The following is a 13,634-nucleotide window of genomic DNA, read 5'->3' on the forward strand; positions in this document are numbered from 1 at the left end:
CAGCCAAGGTCAGACCCAGGCCACGGGCACTGCCGCCTCTTGCCCTGTTTCTCACTCGCCCAGGGGCACAGTGGGTCCTGACAAGCCGCTGGTCTTTGCGACCCAGGATTTCTTCTCCAGCCTTTGTGGCATGTGGAATGCTGCCCAGCCTGAAGACTGGTAACATCACTGACCAGTGACAGTGGTCCTCCCTGGGGGGCTGAGGAGAGCCCCATGTGTGCTCTGGGGGCAGCTGGGACTGTGGAGGCTCTCTTGCGGCCCCTGCAGTGCTGGTGACCCCGCCTGAGGCCGTGTCTCCCGCAGGGGCAGACCTTCGGGGCCACTGACTCCTTCAGCCTCAGGAGTGATGTCCACTCCCGGGCAGTGCCTGCAAGCTGTTGCCTGGGGAGCAGCAGGCACGCCGTCCACAGATGCCGCCCCAGCCAGCGTGGCTCCTGGAGTTTCAAGGGCAGACCCGGTCCTGCGCTGGCCTCAGGGAGGAGCTGGTCTCAGCCTGTGGAGGCCAGCAGTGCCCTGGATGGGTGTCCGGGCCCTTCCACGCCCTCGGCCTGCCAGCCTGGGCTGCGATCGTAGGCGGGCTGGCAACAGTGGGAGTCACAGGGGGCGCTGGCTGGACGCTGAGCTCTCTGCTGTTTTTGCTTCCCTGCGCTTTTCTTGTCCAGCCTCATCTGGGACACTTCTTAGGGTGGGCTTGACTCCACCTGCTTGGCCTTGGTCAGTGGCGTGAAGAAAGGGTCAGACCTTGAGCTCTAGGAAAAGCTGGTTGTCCCTGCCGTGTTGTCCAGAGAGGCCTTGAGATGGCTGTCCCGACAGGTTGTGTGGCCTTCGGCATTGGCGGTAAGCCAATGAGTCTTCCGGCAGGACAGGCCTGGTGCTCCACTCCTCCTGGGCAGCGCCCAGCCACCTTGGCAGAAGCGGGGGACCACACGAGGCGTGGGACACAAGTGCTGGCATCCCTGCTGCTGCTTGCCCCCGGGTTGCTCCCCACCCCTTCCTGGGGCTTGTGTGTTAGGGGGACACAGGGTGTGTGCCTGTGCGTAAGGTATAGGTGTGTGGGGCTTGCCTGCTTTTCCGTCTTGCCATCCTGGGCACTCGCAGCTGTGCTGTGGCGAGATCCCTGAGGCTGCCCTGTGCTCTGCAGGGTTCCAGCCTCACCTTGGCCCAGCTGTGGACGCCACAGACATCCCCCCATGACCTGCCCACTCTTTGGGATTCTGTGTCTGAAAGCTAGGGACTTTCATCATGGCCCAAGTGACCTGGCCTTGCTCTGTGGCTGCCTTGAAACCCGCCATGTGCGGGCATAGTCTGGCATCTTTGTGGTACCCGTGCTCTCTGCCACATGACCCTCCAGGTGATCCTTTGTAACCACACATTTGGAATTTCTGTGATCACTGTTTTGCACTCCCAGCTTGCCCTCTTTGTGTGACTCTCAGCCCAGCCCGGCCTGTGTCCCTCTGTCTGCCAGCCTGTGCCAGGGTGGGCCCCTGTGAGAGCACGAGCTTCTAAGCTCCTGAAAGCCTGCCAGCCCTGACTAGAAACCCCCACCCCACACACACCCTGCACCTCCCCACTCACTGCTGTGCACACACACCGTACATACACATCCCACACACCCGTACGTTACACACACACACACACACACACCCTGCGTCCCCCTAACACACACACACACACACACACACACCCTGCACCTCCCCACTCACACACACACTGTACATACACACCCCACACACCCATACCTTACGCACAGGCACACACCCTGTGTCCCCCTAACACACACACCCTGCACCTCCCCACACATCCTACAGACCCACACGCCACATGCAGATACACACTGCCTGCATACCCACACCACACACACACACACACACCAGACGGATGTCCTGCATGATGCCTCTCTCTCCAGGGGACAGCAGAGGACTGCTCCTGGGTCTCCCAGGCAGCCCCAGTCCACGGGGGTGACGCACGTTCAGTTCCCTGCCCAGGGCACTGCTCACACAGAAGCACCACCGCCAGTTTGCGCTCTCTCTTGTGCTTTTCCTGTTGGGATATCTGGTAGCTACAGCTTTCCATAAAATGTGAGGCCACATCTCACCCACTTCACAGCCATTTGGAACTGTAGTGCCCTAGTGACAGCTGGCCGGTGTGCTAGATGCTGACAGGTTCAGGGCTCACCTAGAGAGTGCAATGGTTGGAGAGCACTTCATGGTTTAGTGTTCACCTGTTGTTCCCTGGAAGGGAGCTGGCGCCCTCTAGTGTCCGCCTTCCTAGGCCCGCCAAACCTGTGATTGGACATTTGACGTGAGCTAGGGAAGCAGGAAGCTCTTGGGGTCCCCCGGACATCTGCAGGCAGGCGTGTCTCACTGGAAGTCGCTCCAGTGCGTGGTTACCTGTGCTTATTTTGTCCTGCCCCTTCCTCTGCGGCCTGCGCAGAGAGAGGCTGTCTGTGGAGTGAAGGACGGGCTCAGGGCCAGATTGCCCGAGTCCAAGCCACAGCCTGTCCACTCGGGGCCGTGGGAATGACAACAGTGACACATGGGGGGCCTTGAGGGTGCCTGCCAGACTCCTGTTGGTCCTGCCACAGCCCCACCCCCGCTCACAGAGGTTTCTGGGTTGTCTGACTTGAGGATGGACAATGAGGCGTCCTGTCTGGAGCTGCTTGCTTCCGGTAGTTTTAGCCATTGCTGCTTTGCTGTCCCCTGTATTTTTTATGAGCCACATCCTACTAAGAGCAGAGTTGCAGTGGCTGTTGTCAGCAGGTCTGTGACCTCGACACTTGGCCTGCTTCCAGAGTAATGGCCTTTCTAGCCCCAAGACTGAAGCAGGAAGGCCTCTGCCAGTCTCGTGACTTGGGGTCATGGAGTGTGCGGCTGCAGAGACCCACCTGTTCCCATGACTGGTAAAGAACTCCAGAGGAGTGCCCTGGGCTGTGGACAGCGGCTGGGTGCTGCTGAGGGGCTGGCTGGCTGCCAGCACGCAGGCTCTGAGTGCGAGCAAGCATTACTCAGCAGCCGCCGGGTGCTACAGCCTGCAGATAAGGAGCAGGCTGCTGCTGGTCAGGAGGGATAGTCGGATGAGCCGGGCTCAGGGTGACCCCACTCAGGCAGCATCCTGTACGTGGGTCAGAGGAGAGAAGGGCTGTAACTCACGGCAGAATGCCAGCATGCCGGGGCTGTGATCTCAGTACGGTCAGGAAGCCCTCAGGGAGAGCCACTGCTGGACCCCAGGGGCTACTGGGCAGATGGGGAGCCTGTGAAAATGCGGGTGCTGTACCTCTTGGGTTGGAAAGCAAATGTCTGTCTCCCACACCTGCCTGTTTGCTGTTACAGCTGAAGCTGGAGGACCGCTCCGTGGTGCCCCGGGACGTGGTCCGGCACATGCGCTCCACTGTGAGTCCCGCGTTCCCATCCTGCCCTGGACACGGGGGTTTGGGGCTGGAGGCGGGGGTGTGGACCCTGCGTTATCTGGCCAGGTTCGTGGTCTGGCACATGGACTGCACCGAGAGTCCATGTTCCCATCCTGCCCCGGGCACAGGGTGTGTGGGGTTGGGGGTGCTGTCCGGCCAGGGTCGGCTGTGATGCCCTGGGCCTGGACTCTCCTGCCTCCCCAGGACAGTCAGTGCGGCACGGTGATTGATGTCAACATCGACTGTGCCGTCAAGCTCATCGGCACCAACTGCATCATCTACCCTGTCAACAGCAAGGACCTGCAGCACATCTGGGTGAGCCGGGTCCCCACGCAGCTCCCCGGGTCGCATGGCGGGGCCCAGGGCTCCCAGCAGCTGGCTCTTCCCTCAAGACCTGTGGCTGTGACTGCAGCCCCAGCTCGGGCACCCAGGCCATTGTCTTAACTTCTTTCTATTCCAATACTCCTTGAAGAGGCTCTTTAAATTGTCTCAGACTTCCCACATGCTGTGGATCCTGGCCCTCAGCGTGGAAAGTTCCTTCCCCCTCGCGTCTGGGACTTCCCGCAAAACCCTACTTTCCCATCCATCTCCTTTTTTCCCTGAAACATCTGAGCGCAAACTACAGATCGAATGCCCCAGAATTCCCCGCATGCATTTTCTAAACATGCGCACATGCCCATGCAGCCCTGGCCAAGAGATGCCCCTGGCACGTCATTGTCCGTCCTTGGAGCCTGTGTGCTGCCCTGGCAGGGCCCGCATCCCTTTCCTGGCCTAGGTGTTCCCCTGGTGTGCCCCTCCTGGCTGGGATGTGTGCAGGGCATGGCCAGCATGAGCCGGTGCGTGCAGGGCAGGCCTGCCTCAGAGCGCCCCGGCTGTGGGTCCCTGGCCACGGCACTGCTGCAAGTGCGTTTTTGCTTTATTTGTTTGTAAGTGGTAAAACGTGCAGGAACAAATCTCAGGATTATGTTAGGAGACTCTTACTCGTCGCAGCCCGAGCCTCCACGGCTGACTGCTAGGTCCTACATCACGTTCCTGGCTGGCTGCGTGCTTCCTGCACCAGTGTGGACCTGAGCTGTTTCCCATGGTTGCTTTGTGGCTTTAGTGAGCTAGCTCTGGCCTGTGCTGCATTTTATGGCCCTTTCACGTGACCTTGTCTCTTGTCTGCCTTTTTGTTGTTGTTGTTTTTTAAGATTTATTTTTATTAAGCCCAGCGGCGTGGCCTAGCAGCTAAAGTCCTCACCTTGAGCACGCCAGGATCCCATATGGGCACCGGTTCTAATCATGGCAGCCCCACTTCCCATCCAGCTCCCTGCCTGTGGCCTGGGAAAGCAGTGGAGGATGGCCCAAAGCCTTGGGACCCTGCACCCGTGTGGGAGACCTGGAAGAAGTTCCTGGCTCCTGGCTTCAGATTGGCTCAGCTCCAGCCATTACGGTCACTTGGGGAGTGAACCATTGGACGAAAGATCTTCCTCTCTGTCTCTCCTCCTCACTGTATATCTGACTTTGCAATAAAAAATAAATAAAATCTTTTAAAAAAAGATTTATTTTTATTAGAAAGGCAGATTTACACAAAGGAGAGACAGAAAAATCTTGCTTCCGTCTGCTGGTTCAATCCCCAAGCGTCTGCAACAGCCAGAGCTGAGCCAATCCAAAGTCAGGAGCCAGAAGCCTCATCTGGGTCTCCCACATGGGTGCAGGGTCCCAAGGCTTTGAGCTGTCCTCCACTGCTTTCCCAGGCCACAAGCAGGGAGCTGGATGGGAAGTGGAGCCGCCGGGATTAGAACCGGCACCCATGTGGGACCCTGGCGCGTTTAAGGCGAGGACCTTCACTACTACACTATCGCACCGGGCCCTCACATTGTGTTTCTGATCCAGCCCTGGGATCAACCATTTCTTCTTTTGGAGGAAAACGTTATTCTAGAAGCCCAGATCCAGGTGCAGGGTGTGCCAGTGGCTGCCTGGCCTCCTGGGACAGCGTCGGGAACATAGCTACCAGTGCATCATGCACACACAGCCAGACATGCCTGCACCTCGCCTGGGCTGCTAAACAGAGTCATTCCCACACCCTCTCAGTGGGAAGCTGGCGCACGCCGTCCTCAGGATGTTGTTGATCCAGTGTCAAGAGCACGCTACTGCTTGTCTGCATTGCCAGCCGCCTCTGCCTGCCCTTCTCGGCCCCCCTCTGCCATCCCCACCACATCTGGGAAGGGGCATTGGGGTGCAGCCCAGAGTTTCTGAGGGAGGTCCAGGCAGCAGTGAGCAGGACAGCTGCTCTCCCTCTGCCCCCATCCCCTGGGCCTCACTGACGCGTCCCTGATCCCCTGCAGCCCTTCATGTATGGGGACTACATCGCCTATGACTGCTGGCTGGGCAAGGTCTACGACTTGAAGAACCAGATCATCCTGAAGCTCTCCAATGGTGCCAGGTGGGTGTGGCTCTGGCTGGGCCCTGGCTGGGCCGGGAGGGCAGGCGGAGTGTTCCTGGTGGGGCTGGGATGCCAGATGCAATCAAGGGGAGTGACAGGTGCTGCTGGCACTTGGCCTCTGGCATCTCAGGGCCTAGCCCTGTGCTGCTCTCCGTATCTGCGGTGGCTCAGTTCTGCTGGCTTGAGACATGCCATCATTTGGAGCCACTCTCATGGGCTGCTGGGAGATCCCAGACTCCTGCAACAACGGCTGAGAGGACAAAGCTAGGGCCCAAGGCCAGGTCCCCTGTGTGAGTGACGGGGATCCAGCCGCCTGAGCCATCATCTGCCGTCTCCCTTGCACGTTAGCAACAAGCTGGGATCAGAAGCCGGGTGGGGATTGAACCCAGACACTGATAGAGTGGGGCTGTCCCGAGAAGGAGAGAGATTAGTTCTTTTGTTTCTGCTGATTCACGCCTCCATTGTCCACAACAGCCAGGGCATTAACAGGAAGCTGAATCAGAATAGAGCAACAGGGATTCAAACCAGTGTCCGTAACGGGAAGCTGGCCTTCCAGACAGCCTTGCCCTCTGGGCCTGCGGCCACCCTGCTGACCCCTCTTTGGTCCTGGGCGGTTGTACCCTTGCAGATGGAGCCCCCACTTGCTGTTTCAGGTGCTCCATGAACACAGAAGATGGTGCCAAGCTCTACGATGTGTGTCCGCACGTCAGTGACTCGGTACGTTCTCGTGGCGTGCTGCTGATCATTAGCCGGCTGCACTCCAGAGCTTCGGTCCCTCTGCCAGCCGCAAGGACCCTGCAGCAGGACTTGGCTGGGGACACAGAATGAGGCGGGATCCATCTTGTGCCGTCCCTGGGGCCCATTACCCTAAAGAAGGGCTGCTCCAGACCTGGAGGGTTGGGTTTGGGCAGGCAGAGAGCCAGTGCCCCAAACGGACCTTGCTCCCTCTCCTAACCCCCAGGGTCTCTTCTTTGATGACTCCTACGGCTTCTACCCGGGCCAGGTGCTCATCGGCCCCGCCAAGATCTTCTCCAGTGTCCAGTGGCTGTCGGGGGTCAAGCCGGTGCTCAGCACCAAGAGCAAGTTCCGAGTGGTGGTGGAAGAGGTGGGGGCCTCGGAGTGGAGCTGCTGCCCCCTTGTGGCCTGCACGGAGAGTACAGCCGGCTGTGCCCCGCTGCTCTAAGAGGGCTGGGAGGATGGGAGAGCACTTTCCAGGCGGAAGTCCTCCAGCCAGTCGACCTCAGGGCGGGGGAGGTGTCCCCAACAAGGGTGAAGTAGGGCTGCCAGTCAGGCCCTGCTTCACTGAGTCTGCACCTGATCCTGCACCCGGAAGGTCCTCTTGGTGCCTAGAGGGCAGGGGGCTGCCCTCAGACCTGCCCTGACTGCTGCTGTGCCCCTCCGGCCCCAGGTGCAGGTCGTGGAGCTGAAAGTCACGTGGATCACCAAGAGCTTCTGTCCAGGAGGCACGGACAGCGTCAGCCCCCCGCCTTCCACCATCACTCAGGAAAACCTGGGCAGGTGAGCCTGGCTCTGCCCAGGGCCACACCCTGGCGCAGAGGGTGGGGAGGGCCGAGGACCCGACCACCACGCCACCACGGCGACGGTCCCTGCCTTTCCCCTCCAGGGTGAAGCGGCTTGGCTGCTTTGATCATGCGCAGCGGCAGCTCGGGGAGCGCTGCCTGTATGTCTTCCCTGCCAAGGTAGAGCCGGCAAAGATCGCCTGGGAGTGTCCAGAGAAGAACTGCGCCCAGGGGGAGGGCTCCATGGCCAAGAAGGTATGTCCTTGGGCCTGGAGGTTGGTAGGCACTTAAGGAACCAGCCTCAAGCCATTTGCGTAGCCGGGATGGTCTATGCATTAGGTCTCAAGGCGGTCCTGATGACCTTGCTGGCCGCTGGAGCATGGACCATCAGCCCCCAGACTGGAAAGCAGGGGAGCGGGACATGCCATGGGCCCAGCGTGGGTTCAGGCCACCTGCTGCCCTCCAGCTCTGCCCCTGCCGTCCCTCACAGGTGAGGCGCCTCCTGAAGAAGCAGGTCGTGAGGGTCATGTCTTGCTCCCCGGACACCCAATGTCCCCGGGACCATTCCACGGAGGACCCAGACAAGAAAGGAGAGCCCAAAACCAAGAGTGAGCCAGCTGCTGCCAGCCCCGAGGGGACCCCTGAGACGCCCGCCAGCCCCGTGGAGATGCGGGAGGAGGGTGTGGAGGAGCCCGCCGAGGCCGGCCAGCGGCCGCCCCCGTTCCTGCTGAAGGAGGGCGGGGACGACAGGCTGCACTCAGAGCAGGACGCAGACGACGAGGCAGCTGACGACACAGACGACACCAGCTCGGTGACCTCCTCGGCCAGCTCCACCGCCTCCTCCCAGAGTGGCAGCGGCACTGGCCGCAAGAAAAGCATCCCCTTGTCCATCAAGAACCTCAAGCGGAAACACAAGAGGAAGAAGAACAAAATCAGCCGAGACTTCAAACCGGGAGACAGGTGAGCTCAGTGCGCTGCCCGCCACATGGCCTGAGGTCTGCGCTCCGCGTGCCCACTGAAGATGACCCATCGGGGAGGGGAGGTAGCAGGGCTCGGAGAGTGACCTGTGCCCCACAGGGGTCCTGTCTTAGAGGAGGCCTGAGCTGCAGGGGGTCTTGAGCAGGGGTCACGTGTCCTCCAAGCCACCGGGGATGCCCAGCTGTCCTTGCCTGGGGAGGCATTTCTGGGGGCCCCAGCTCGGCTCACTGGCCTGCTCGCAGGGTGGCAGTAGAGGTGGTGACCACCATGACCTCGGCCGACGTGATGTGGCAGGACGGCTCCGTGGAGTGCAACATCCGCTCCAACGACCTCTTCCCCGTGCACCACCTGGACAACAATGAGTTCTGCCCTGGGGACTTCGTGGTGGACAAGCGGGGTAGGACTGGCTTGCTGGGCAGCCCGCAGCAGTGGGGGCTTGGGTGGGGCTTTCTAGAGGACTTGAGGTCCGAGCTAACATGAGGCTTGGAGAGACTGGCCTGTGGCAGGCGGCTTACAGGTACCCCCCGGTGCCTGTCTGGTCATGTCACCTCCTCTGACTCCCCAGTCCAGAGCTGTCCAGACCCTGCAGTTTATGGCGTGGTGCAGTCTGGGGACCACATCGGGCGCACCTGCATGGTGAAGTGGTTCAAGCTGCGGCCGAGTGGCGATGATGTGGAGGTGAGCGTGTGCTGTCTGTTCCTCCAGGCAGGCTGGGGGTGGGTGGGCTGGCCTGCCCCTCACAGTTCTCCTGCCCCACAGCTGATTGGGGAAGAGGACGATGTGAGCGTTTACGACATTGCCGACCACCCTGACTTCCGCTTCCGCACCACTGACATTGTCATCCGCATTGGCAATGCCGAGGATGGGGCCCCTCACAAGGAGGATGAGGTACTGGCCTGTATCCTAGTTCTGGGTCTCTGCTTCTGGCCCCGCAGCAGCTGCAGTCTCTGAGGGTGGCACCAGGTGGCTCCTGGCAGTGCGACCTGGAAGTCCCCTTGGTTCGGCGTGGCTTTGCTGCTCAGCCCCGTCTGTCCCCATGGGCCCTCCTTGGCCCTGTAGGTACAGCTCCTGGAGGGGCTGGGTCCCCCACTGCCATCCCCATGAGCATGCTGTGGAGTACAGAAGAGCTGGGGAATTGGGGGAGCTTTGGGCAGATCCCAGGTGAGGGAAGAGTGGGGACCAAGTACTGCGGCAGGAAGCACTGTTCTGCAAATGGCAAGAGACCAGAATGCATGAGTGAGTGGGGTCTCGAGCACACGGAAGTCCTGAGCCATAGGCAGGTGCCACCACAGGTCCTGCTCCCTAGTCCTAAGTCCTGCTGTGCCCACTGCTGCAGCCTTCGGTAGCACTGGCCCTGGCCTTTCCCAGGAGGCTGCCCCTGACCCCGTCCCCTTTGCCCAGCAGCCGTCGGTGGGCCAAGTGGCCCGTGTGGACGTCAGCAGCAAGGTGGAGGTGGTGTGGGCTGACAACTCCAAGACCATCATCCTGCCCCAGGTGAGACACTCAGCCGTGCTTGTGGCCGCCAGGGCTGCAGGTGCTAGCTGCCCCGGTCCCTAAGAACCAGAGACGGGCTCAGACCTTCCTAATAAGATCCCAGAGGAAGTGCAGGGAGGGAGGGCTGGCATCCTGCACAGAACCGCGTGAGGGCGTGCAGCCCACAGGCCAGGTGCATATGGACTTGGACCGAGCTCCCAGGGTGAAGGGATGGATGTTCAGTGCCAGTGCCAGCCGCTGTGCTGGGTGTGGAGCACAAGAGTGGGTGTCCCCTTGTCGGAGGGGAACTTCCTGCCCCTGATGTCTATGTGGGCCAGGCCGGGGAAGACAAGGGCTTGGCCCCTCATCTAGACAGTTGTTCCCAGCAGGGGAAGAGGATCTGACCTGGCCAGCTCTCCCTCCACAACCCTGTAACTGACTGGAGCCCTCTTGGGCAACAACAGACTCAACTGGGACTTTGGTTCTGCTGAGGTGGACTGCTCTCAGAATCCTAGGACCCCCAGCACAGAGAGTCCTGAGCAGAAAGGGGGTGGGGAGGGTGGAACCACCACCAGGCCTGGTAAGCCCCATGATCACTGCCTGTAAGGATCATGGTGGGTGGCGGCTTCCATGCGGATTCCCATTGCGTTCTCTGCCCCCAGCACCTGTACAACATTGAGTCAGAGATTGAGGAGTCAGACTATGATTCCGTGGAAGGCAGCACCAGTGGGGCATCCTCGGATGAGTGGGAGGATGACAGCGACAGCTGGGAGACGGACAACGGGCTGGTGGAAGATGAGCACCCCAAGATAGAGGAGCCCCCCATCCCACCCGCTGAGCAACCAGCCGCACCCGAGGAGGACAAGGGGGTGGTGATTAGCGAAGAGGCTGCGACGGCCGCCATCCAGGGCGCTGTGGCCATGGCCACGCCCATGGCAGGGCTGATGGAGAAGGCCAGCAAGGACGGGCCCCCCAAGAGCTTCCGGGAGCTGAAGGAGGCCATCAAGATCCTGGAGAGCCTCAAGAACATGACGGTGGAGCAGCTGCTCACCGGCTCCCCCACCTCCCCGACCGTGGAGCCCGAGAAGCCCACACGGGAGAAGAAGTTCCTGGACGACATCAAGAAGCTGCAGGAGAACCTCAAGAAGACCTTGGACAATGTGGCCATTGCAGAGGAGGAGAAGATGGAGGCCATGGCGGAAGCCGAGCGCAAGGAGGACAAGCCCGAGGGCCAGTCCCCGGTGAAGGCCGAGTGGCCCAGTGAGACCCCGGTGCTGTGCCAGCAGTGTGGCGGCAAGCCCGGCGTCACCTTCACCAGCGCCAAGGGCGAGGTCTTCTCCGTGCTGGAGTCTGCGCCCTGTGAGTCAGTCTCTCCCGCTCAGCCCGCCCCGTCCCCGCTGCTGCCCTGGCGGGGAGCAGCGTCCCCAGTGTGGTCACACCCAGGAGCCATGGGGAGGCTGGTGGGTGTCTGGAGGCTGTCTGGGTTACCAGGAGACCACTCTCACTGGCCCCATTCTGGGGCAGCAGGCAAGTTGGGTCCCTTTAGAATGAGGCACTAACTCTTTCCCCATCCCTGCCCCCGCAGCAAATCACTCATTCAAGAAAATTGAGTTCCAGCCACCAGAAGCCAAGAAATTCTTCAGCACAGTGCGAAAGGAGATGGCGCTGCTGGCTACCTCACTGCCCGACGGCATCATGGTCAAGACTTTTGAGGACCGAATGGCAAGTGGGCTGATGGTGTGGCGTGGGCGGGTGACTGGGCTCACGGGCGATTTATTCAGGTGTGGGCTGGCCCAGAGCCATGCAGCTGCACGGCCTGCGGGGCTGGCAAGCACCTGGCATGCCACAAGCAGTCGGGCCACGTAGTGCCTGCCTTCCAACCTCTCGCCAGAGATTGGCATGGAATTACCTCTGTAATTATTACTGGAGTCAGATCCTCTTCACAGAAGGGAACCCCATGCACAGAATGGCAGCTGCCTGTGGCCAGCCTCGGCTCCGAAGGCCGTGGCCATCACAAGTGCGTGGGCTTGCTCCCGGACGCGAGCCTCCTGCTGTCAGTTCTCATGTGTCACCCTGACGCCATCTCTCGGTGGGACTTGTTCTTGGCGCGAGAGAGTTATCTGACAACATCAGCAGGTCGTTTTCTTGCTCCAGGGGCCACGCGCAAGCCCTGCCCACAGATTCCTGTGGCGTGGCTCATGCAGCGAAGCTGGCCGCCACAGGCCGCCTTATGTGCCCACTCCTTTGCTGCCAGGCCGGTGCTCTGGGGTCCCGTCTCCCAAAGGCCGTGGGAGGAACAGGCTGTCCTGTCAGCCGCTGCCTTCCCTTAGCAGCTGTCTCTGGACCTCTGTTTCTAGCCAGGCACGGTGCTAGACTCTGGCCTATTCCGGAAACACACGGATCCCTGGGGAGCTCCTGGGGCAGCAGAGCCAGGGCCGGGCAGGGATCGGGGCAGCAGAGCCAGGGCCGGGCAGGGATCGGGGCAGCAGAGCCAGGGCCGGGCAGGGAACGGGGCAGCAGAGCCAGGGCCGGGCAGGGAACTGGGCACACTGTTTCTTCATGATGTTTTTTTGTTTTAAGGCTTATTGTTAAAATTTTTATTGGGAAGGCAGATTTACACAGAGAAGGAAAGACAGAACAGTCTATCCACCAATTCACTCCCCACGTAGCCACAGCTGTCAAAGCTCAACCCCTCTGAAGCCAGGAGTCAGGAGCGTCCTTTGAGTCTCCCACATGGACACAGGCCGTCCTCTGCTGCTTTGGCAGACCATTAGGGAGCTGGACAGGAAGTGGAGGCACAGGACATGAACCGGTGCCCATACAGGATCCCAGTGCTTGCAAGGTGAGGATTTAGACACTGAGCCATCACTCTGGGTCCTCTTCTTGAGTTTTATTTTTTTTAAAGATTATTCTTGGCTTGGCACAATAGGCTAGTAGCTGTATCCTCACTTTGCATGTGCTGGCTTTCGTATGGGTGCTGGTTCGTGTCCCGGCTACCCTGCTCCCATCCAGCTCCCTGCTTGTGGCCTGAGAAAGCAGTTGAGGACATCCCAGAGCCTTGGGACCCTGCACTCATGTGGGAGACTGGAAGAGGCTCCTAGCTCCTGGCTTGGGGTTGGCTCAGCTGCGGCTGCTGCTTGGGGAGTGAGCCAGCAGACATGGAACATCTTTCTGTATATCTGACTTTGCAGTAATAAATAAATAAATAAATAAATAATGTTTAATTTTTAAAATTTTTAGAAAGATTTTTTTTTTTTTACTGGAAATGCAGATATACAGAGATGAGGAGAGACAGAGAGGAAGATCTTCCATTCAATGGTTCACTCCCCAAGTGAGCATAATGGCCTGTAAGGCTCTGATCCAAAGCCAGGAGCCAGGAACTTCCTCCACCCACACAGAGGCAGGGTCCCAAGGCCTTGGGTGGTCCTCCACTGCTTTCCCAGGCCACAAGCAGGGAGCTGGATGGGCAGTGAGCCACCAGGATTAGAACCAGTGCCCATATGGGATCCCGGTGCATTCAGGGCAAGGACTTTAGCCACTAGGCCACACCGCTGGCCCAATAAGTAATGTTTTTAATTGGAAAGGCAGATTTACAGAGCGAAGGAGAGACAAAGATCTTCCATCTGCTCACTGGTTCACTCCCCAAGTGGCCAGAGCTGAGTTGATCTGAAGTCCGGAGCCTGGCACTTCCTCCAGGTCTCCCACATGGGTACAGGGCTCTAAGGCTTTGGGCCGTCCTCGACTGCTTTCCCAGGCCACAGGCAGGGAGCTGGATGGGAAGTGGAGCAGCTGGGAGATGAACTAGTGCCCATATTGGATCCCAGCACCCAAA

At 59.9% G+C, this 13,634-nt stretch overlaps 1 protein-coding gene across 3 annotated transcripts in view; it reads left to right on the top strand.

The window, feature by feature from the left end:
* The window catches only part of UBE2O (ubiquitin conjugating enzyme E2 O), a 43,127-nt gene that overhangs the window by 27,014 nt on the left and 2,479 nt on the right, over positions 1–13,634 (top strand). The window contains exons 1-15 of one of the 3 annotated variants that reach the window (XM_040989617.1): positions 3,039–3,188; positions 3,330–3,389; positions 3,611–3,721; positions 5,734–5,831; positions 6,485–6,548; positions 6,793–6,936; positions 7,240–7,349; positions 7,456–7,606; positions 7,842–8,311; positions 8,572–8,726; positions 8,895–9,007; positions 9,089–9,217; positions 9,731–9,823; positions 10,465–11,161; positions 11,388–11,524. In XM_040989617.1, coding sequence (XP_040845551.1) covers positions 3,156–3,188; positions 3,330–3,389; positions 3,611–3,721; positions 5,734–5,831; positions 6,485–6,548; positions 6,793–6,936; positions 7,240–7,349; positions 7,456–7,606; positions 7,842–8,311; positions 8,572–8,726; positions 8,895–9,007; positions 9,089–9,217; positions 9,731–9,823; positions 10,465–11,161; positions 11,388–11,524 — 2,565 coding nt within the window. In that variant the 5' untranslated portion in view covers positions 3,039–3,155. Of the gene's footprint in view, positions 1–3,038; positions 3,189–3,329; positions 3,390–3,610; positions 3,722–5,733; positions 5,832–6,484; positions 6,549–6,792; positions 6,937–7,239; positions 7,350–7,455; positions 7,607–7,841; positions 8,312–8,571; positions 8,727–8,894; positions 9,008–9,088; positions 9,218–9,730; positions 9,824–10,464; positions 11,162–11,387; positions 11,525–13,634 lie in introns of those variants that run through there. The other 2 variants (XM_040989618.1, XM_040989616.1) reach the window with 2 other exon arrangements.

Source organism: Ochotona curzoniae, unplaced genomic scaffold, assembly GCF_017591425.1.
Source record: "Ochotona curzoniae isolate NIBS_2020 unplaced genomic scaffold, NIBS_Ocur_1.0 contig_523, whole genome shotgun sequence".
Lineage (NCBI taxonomy): Eukaryota > Metazoa > Chordata > Mammalia > Lagomorpha > Ochotonidae > Ochotona > Ochotona curzoniae.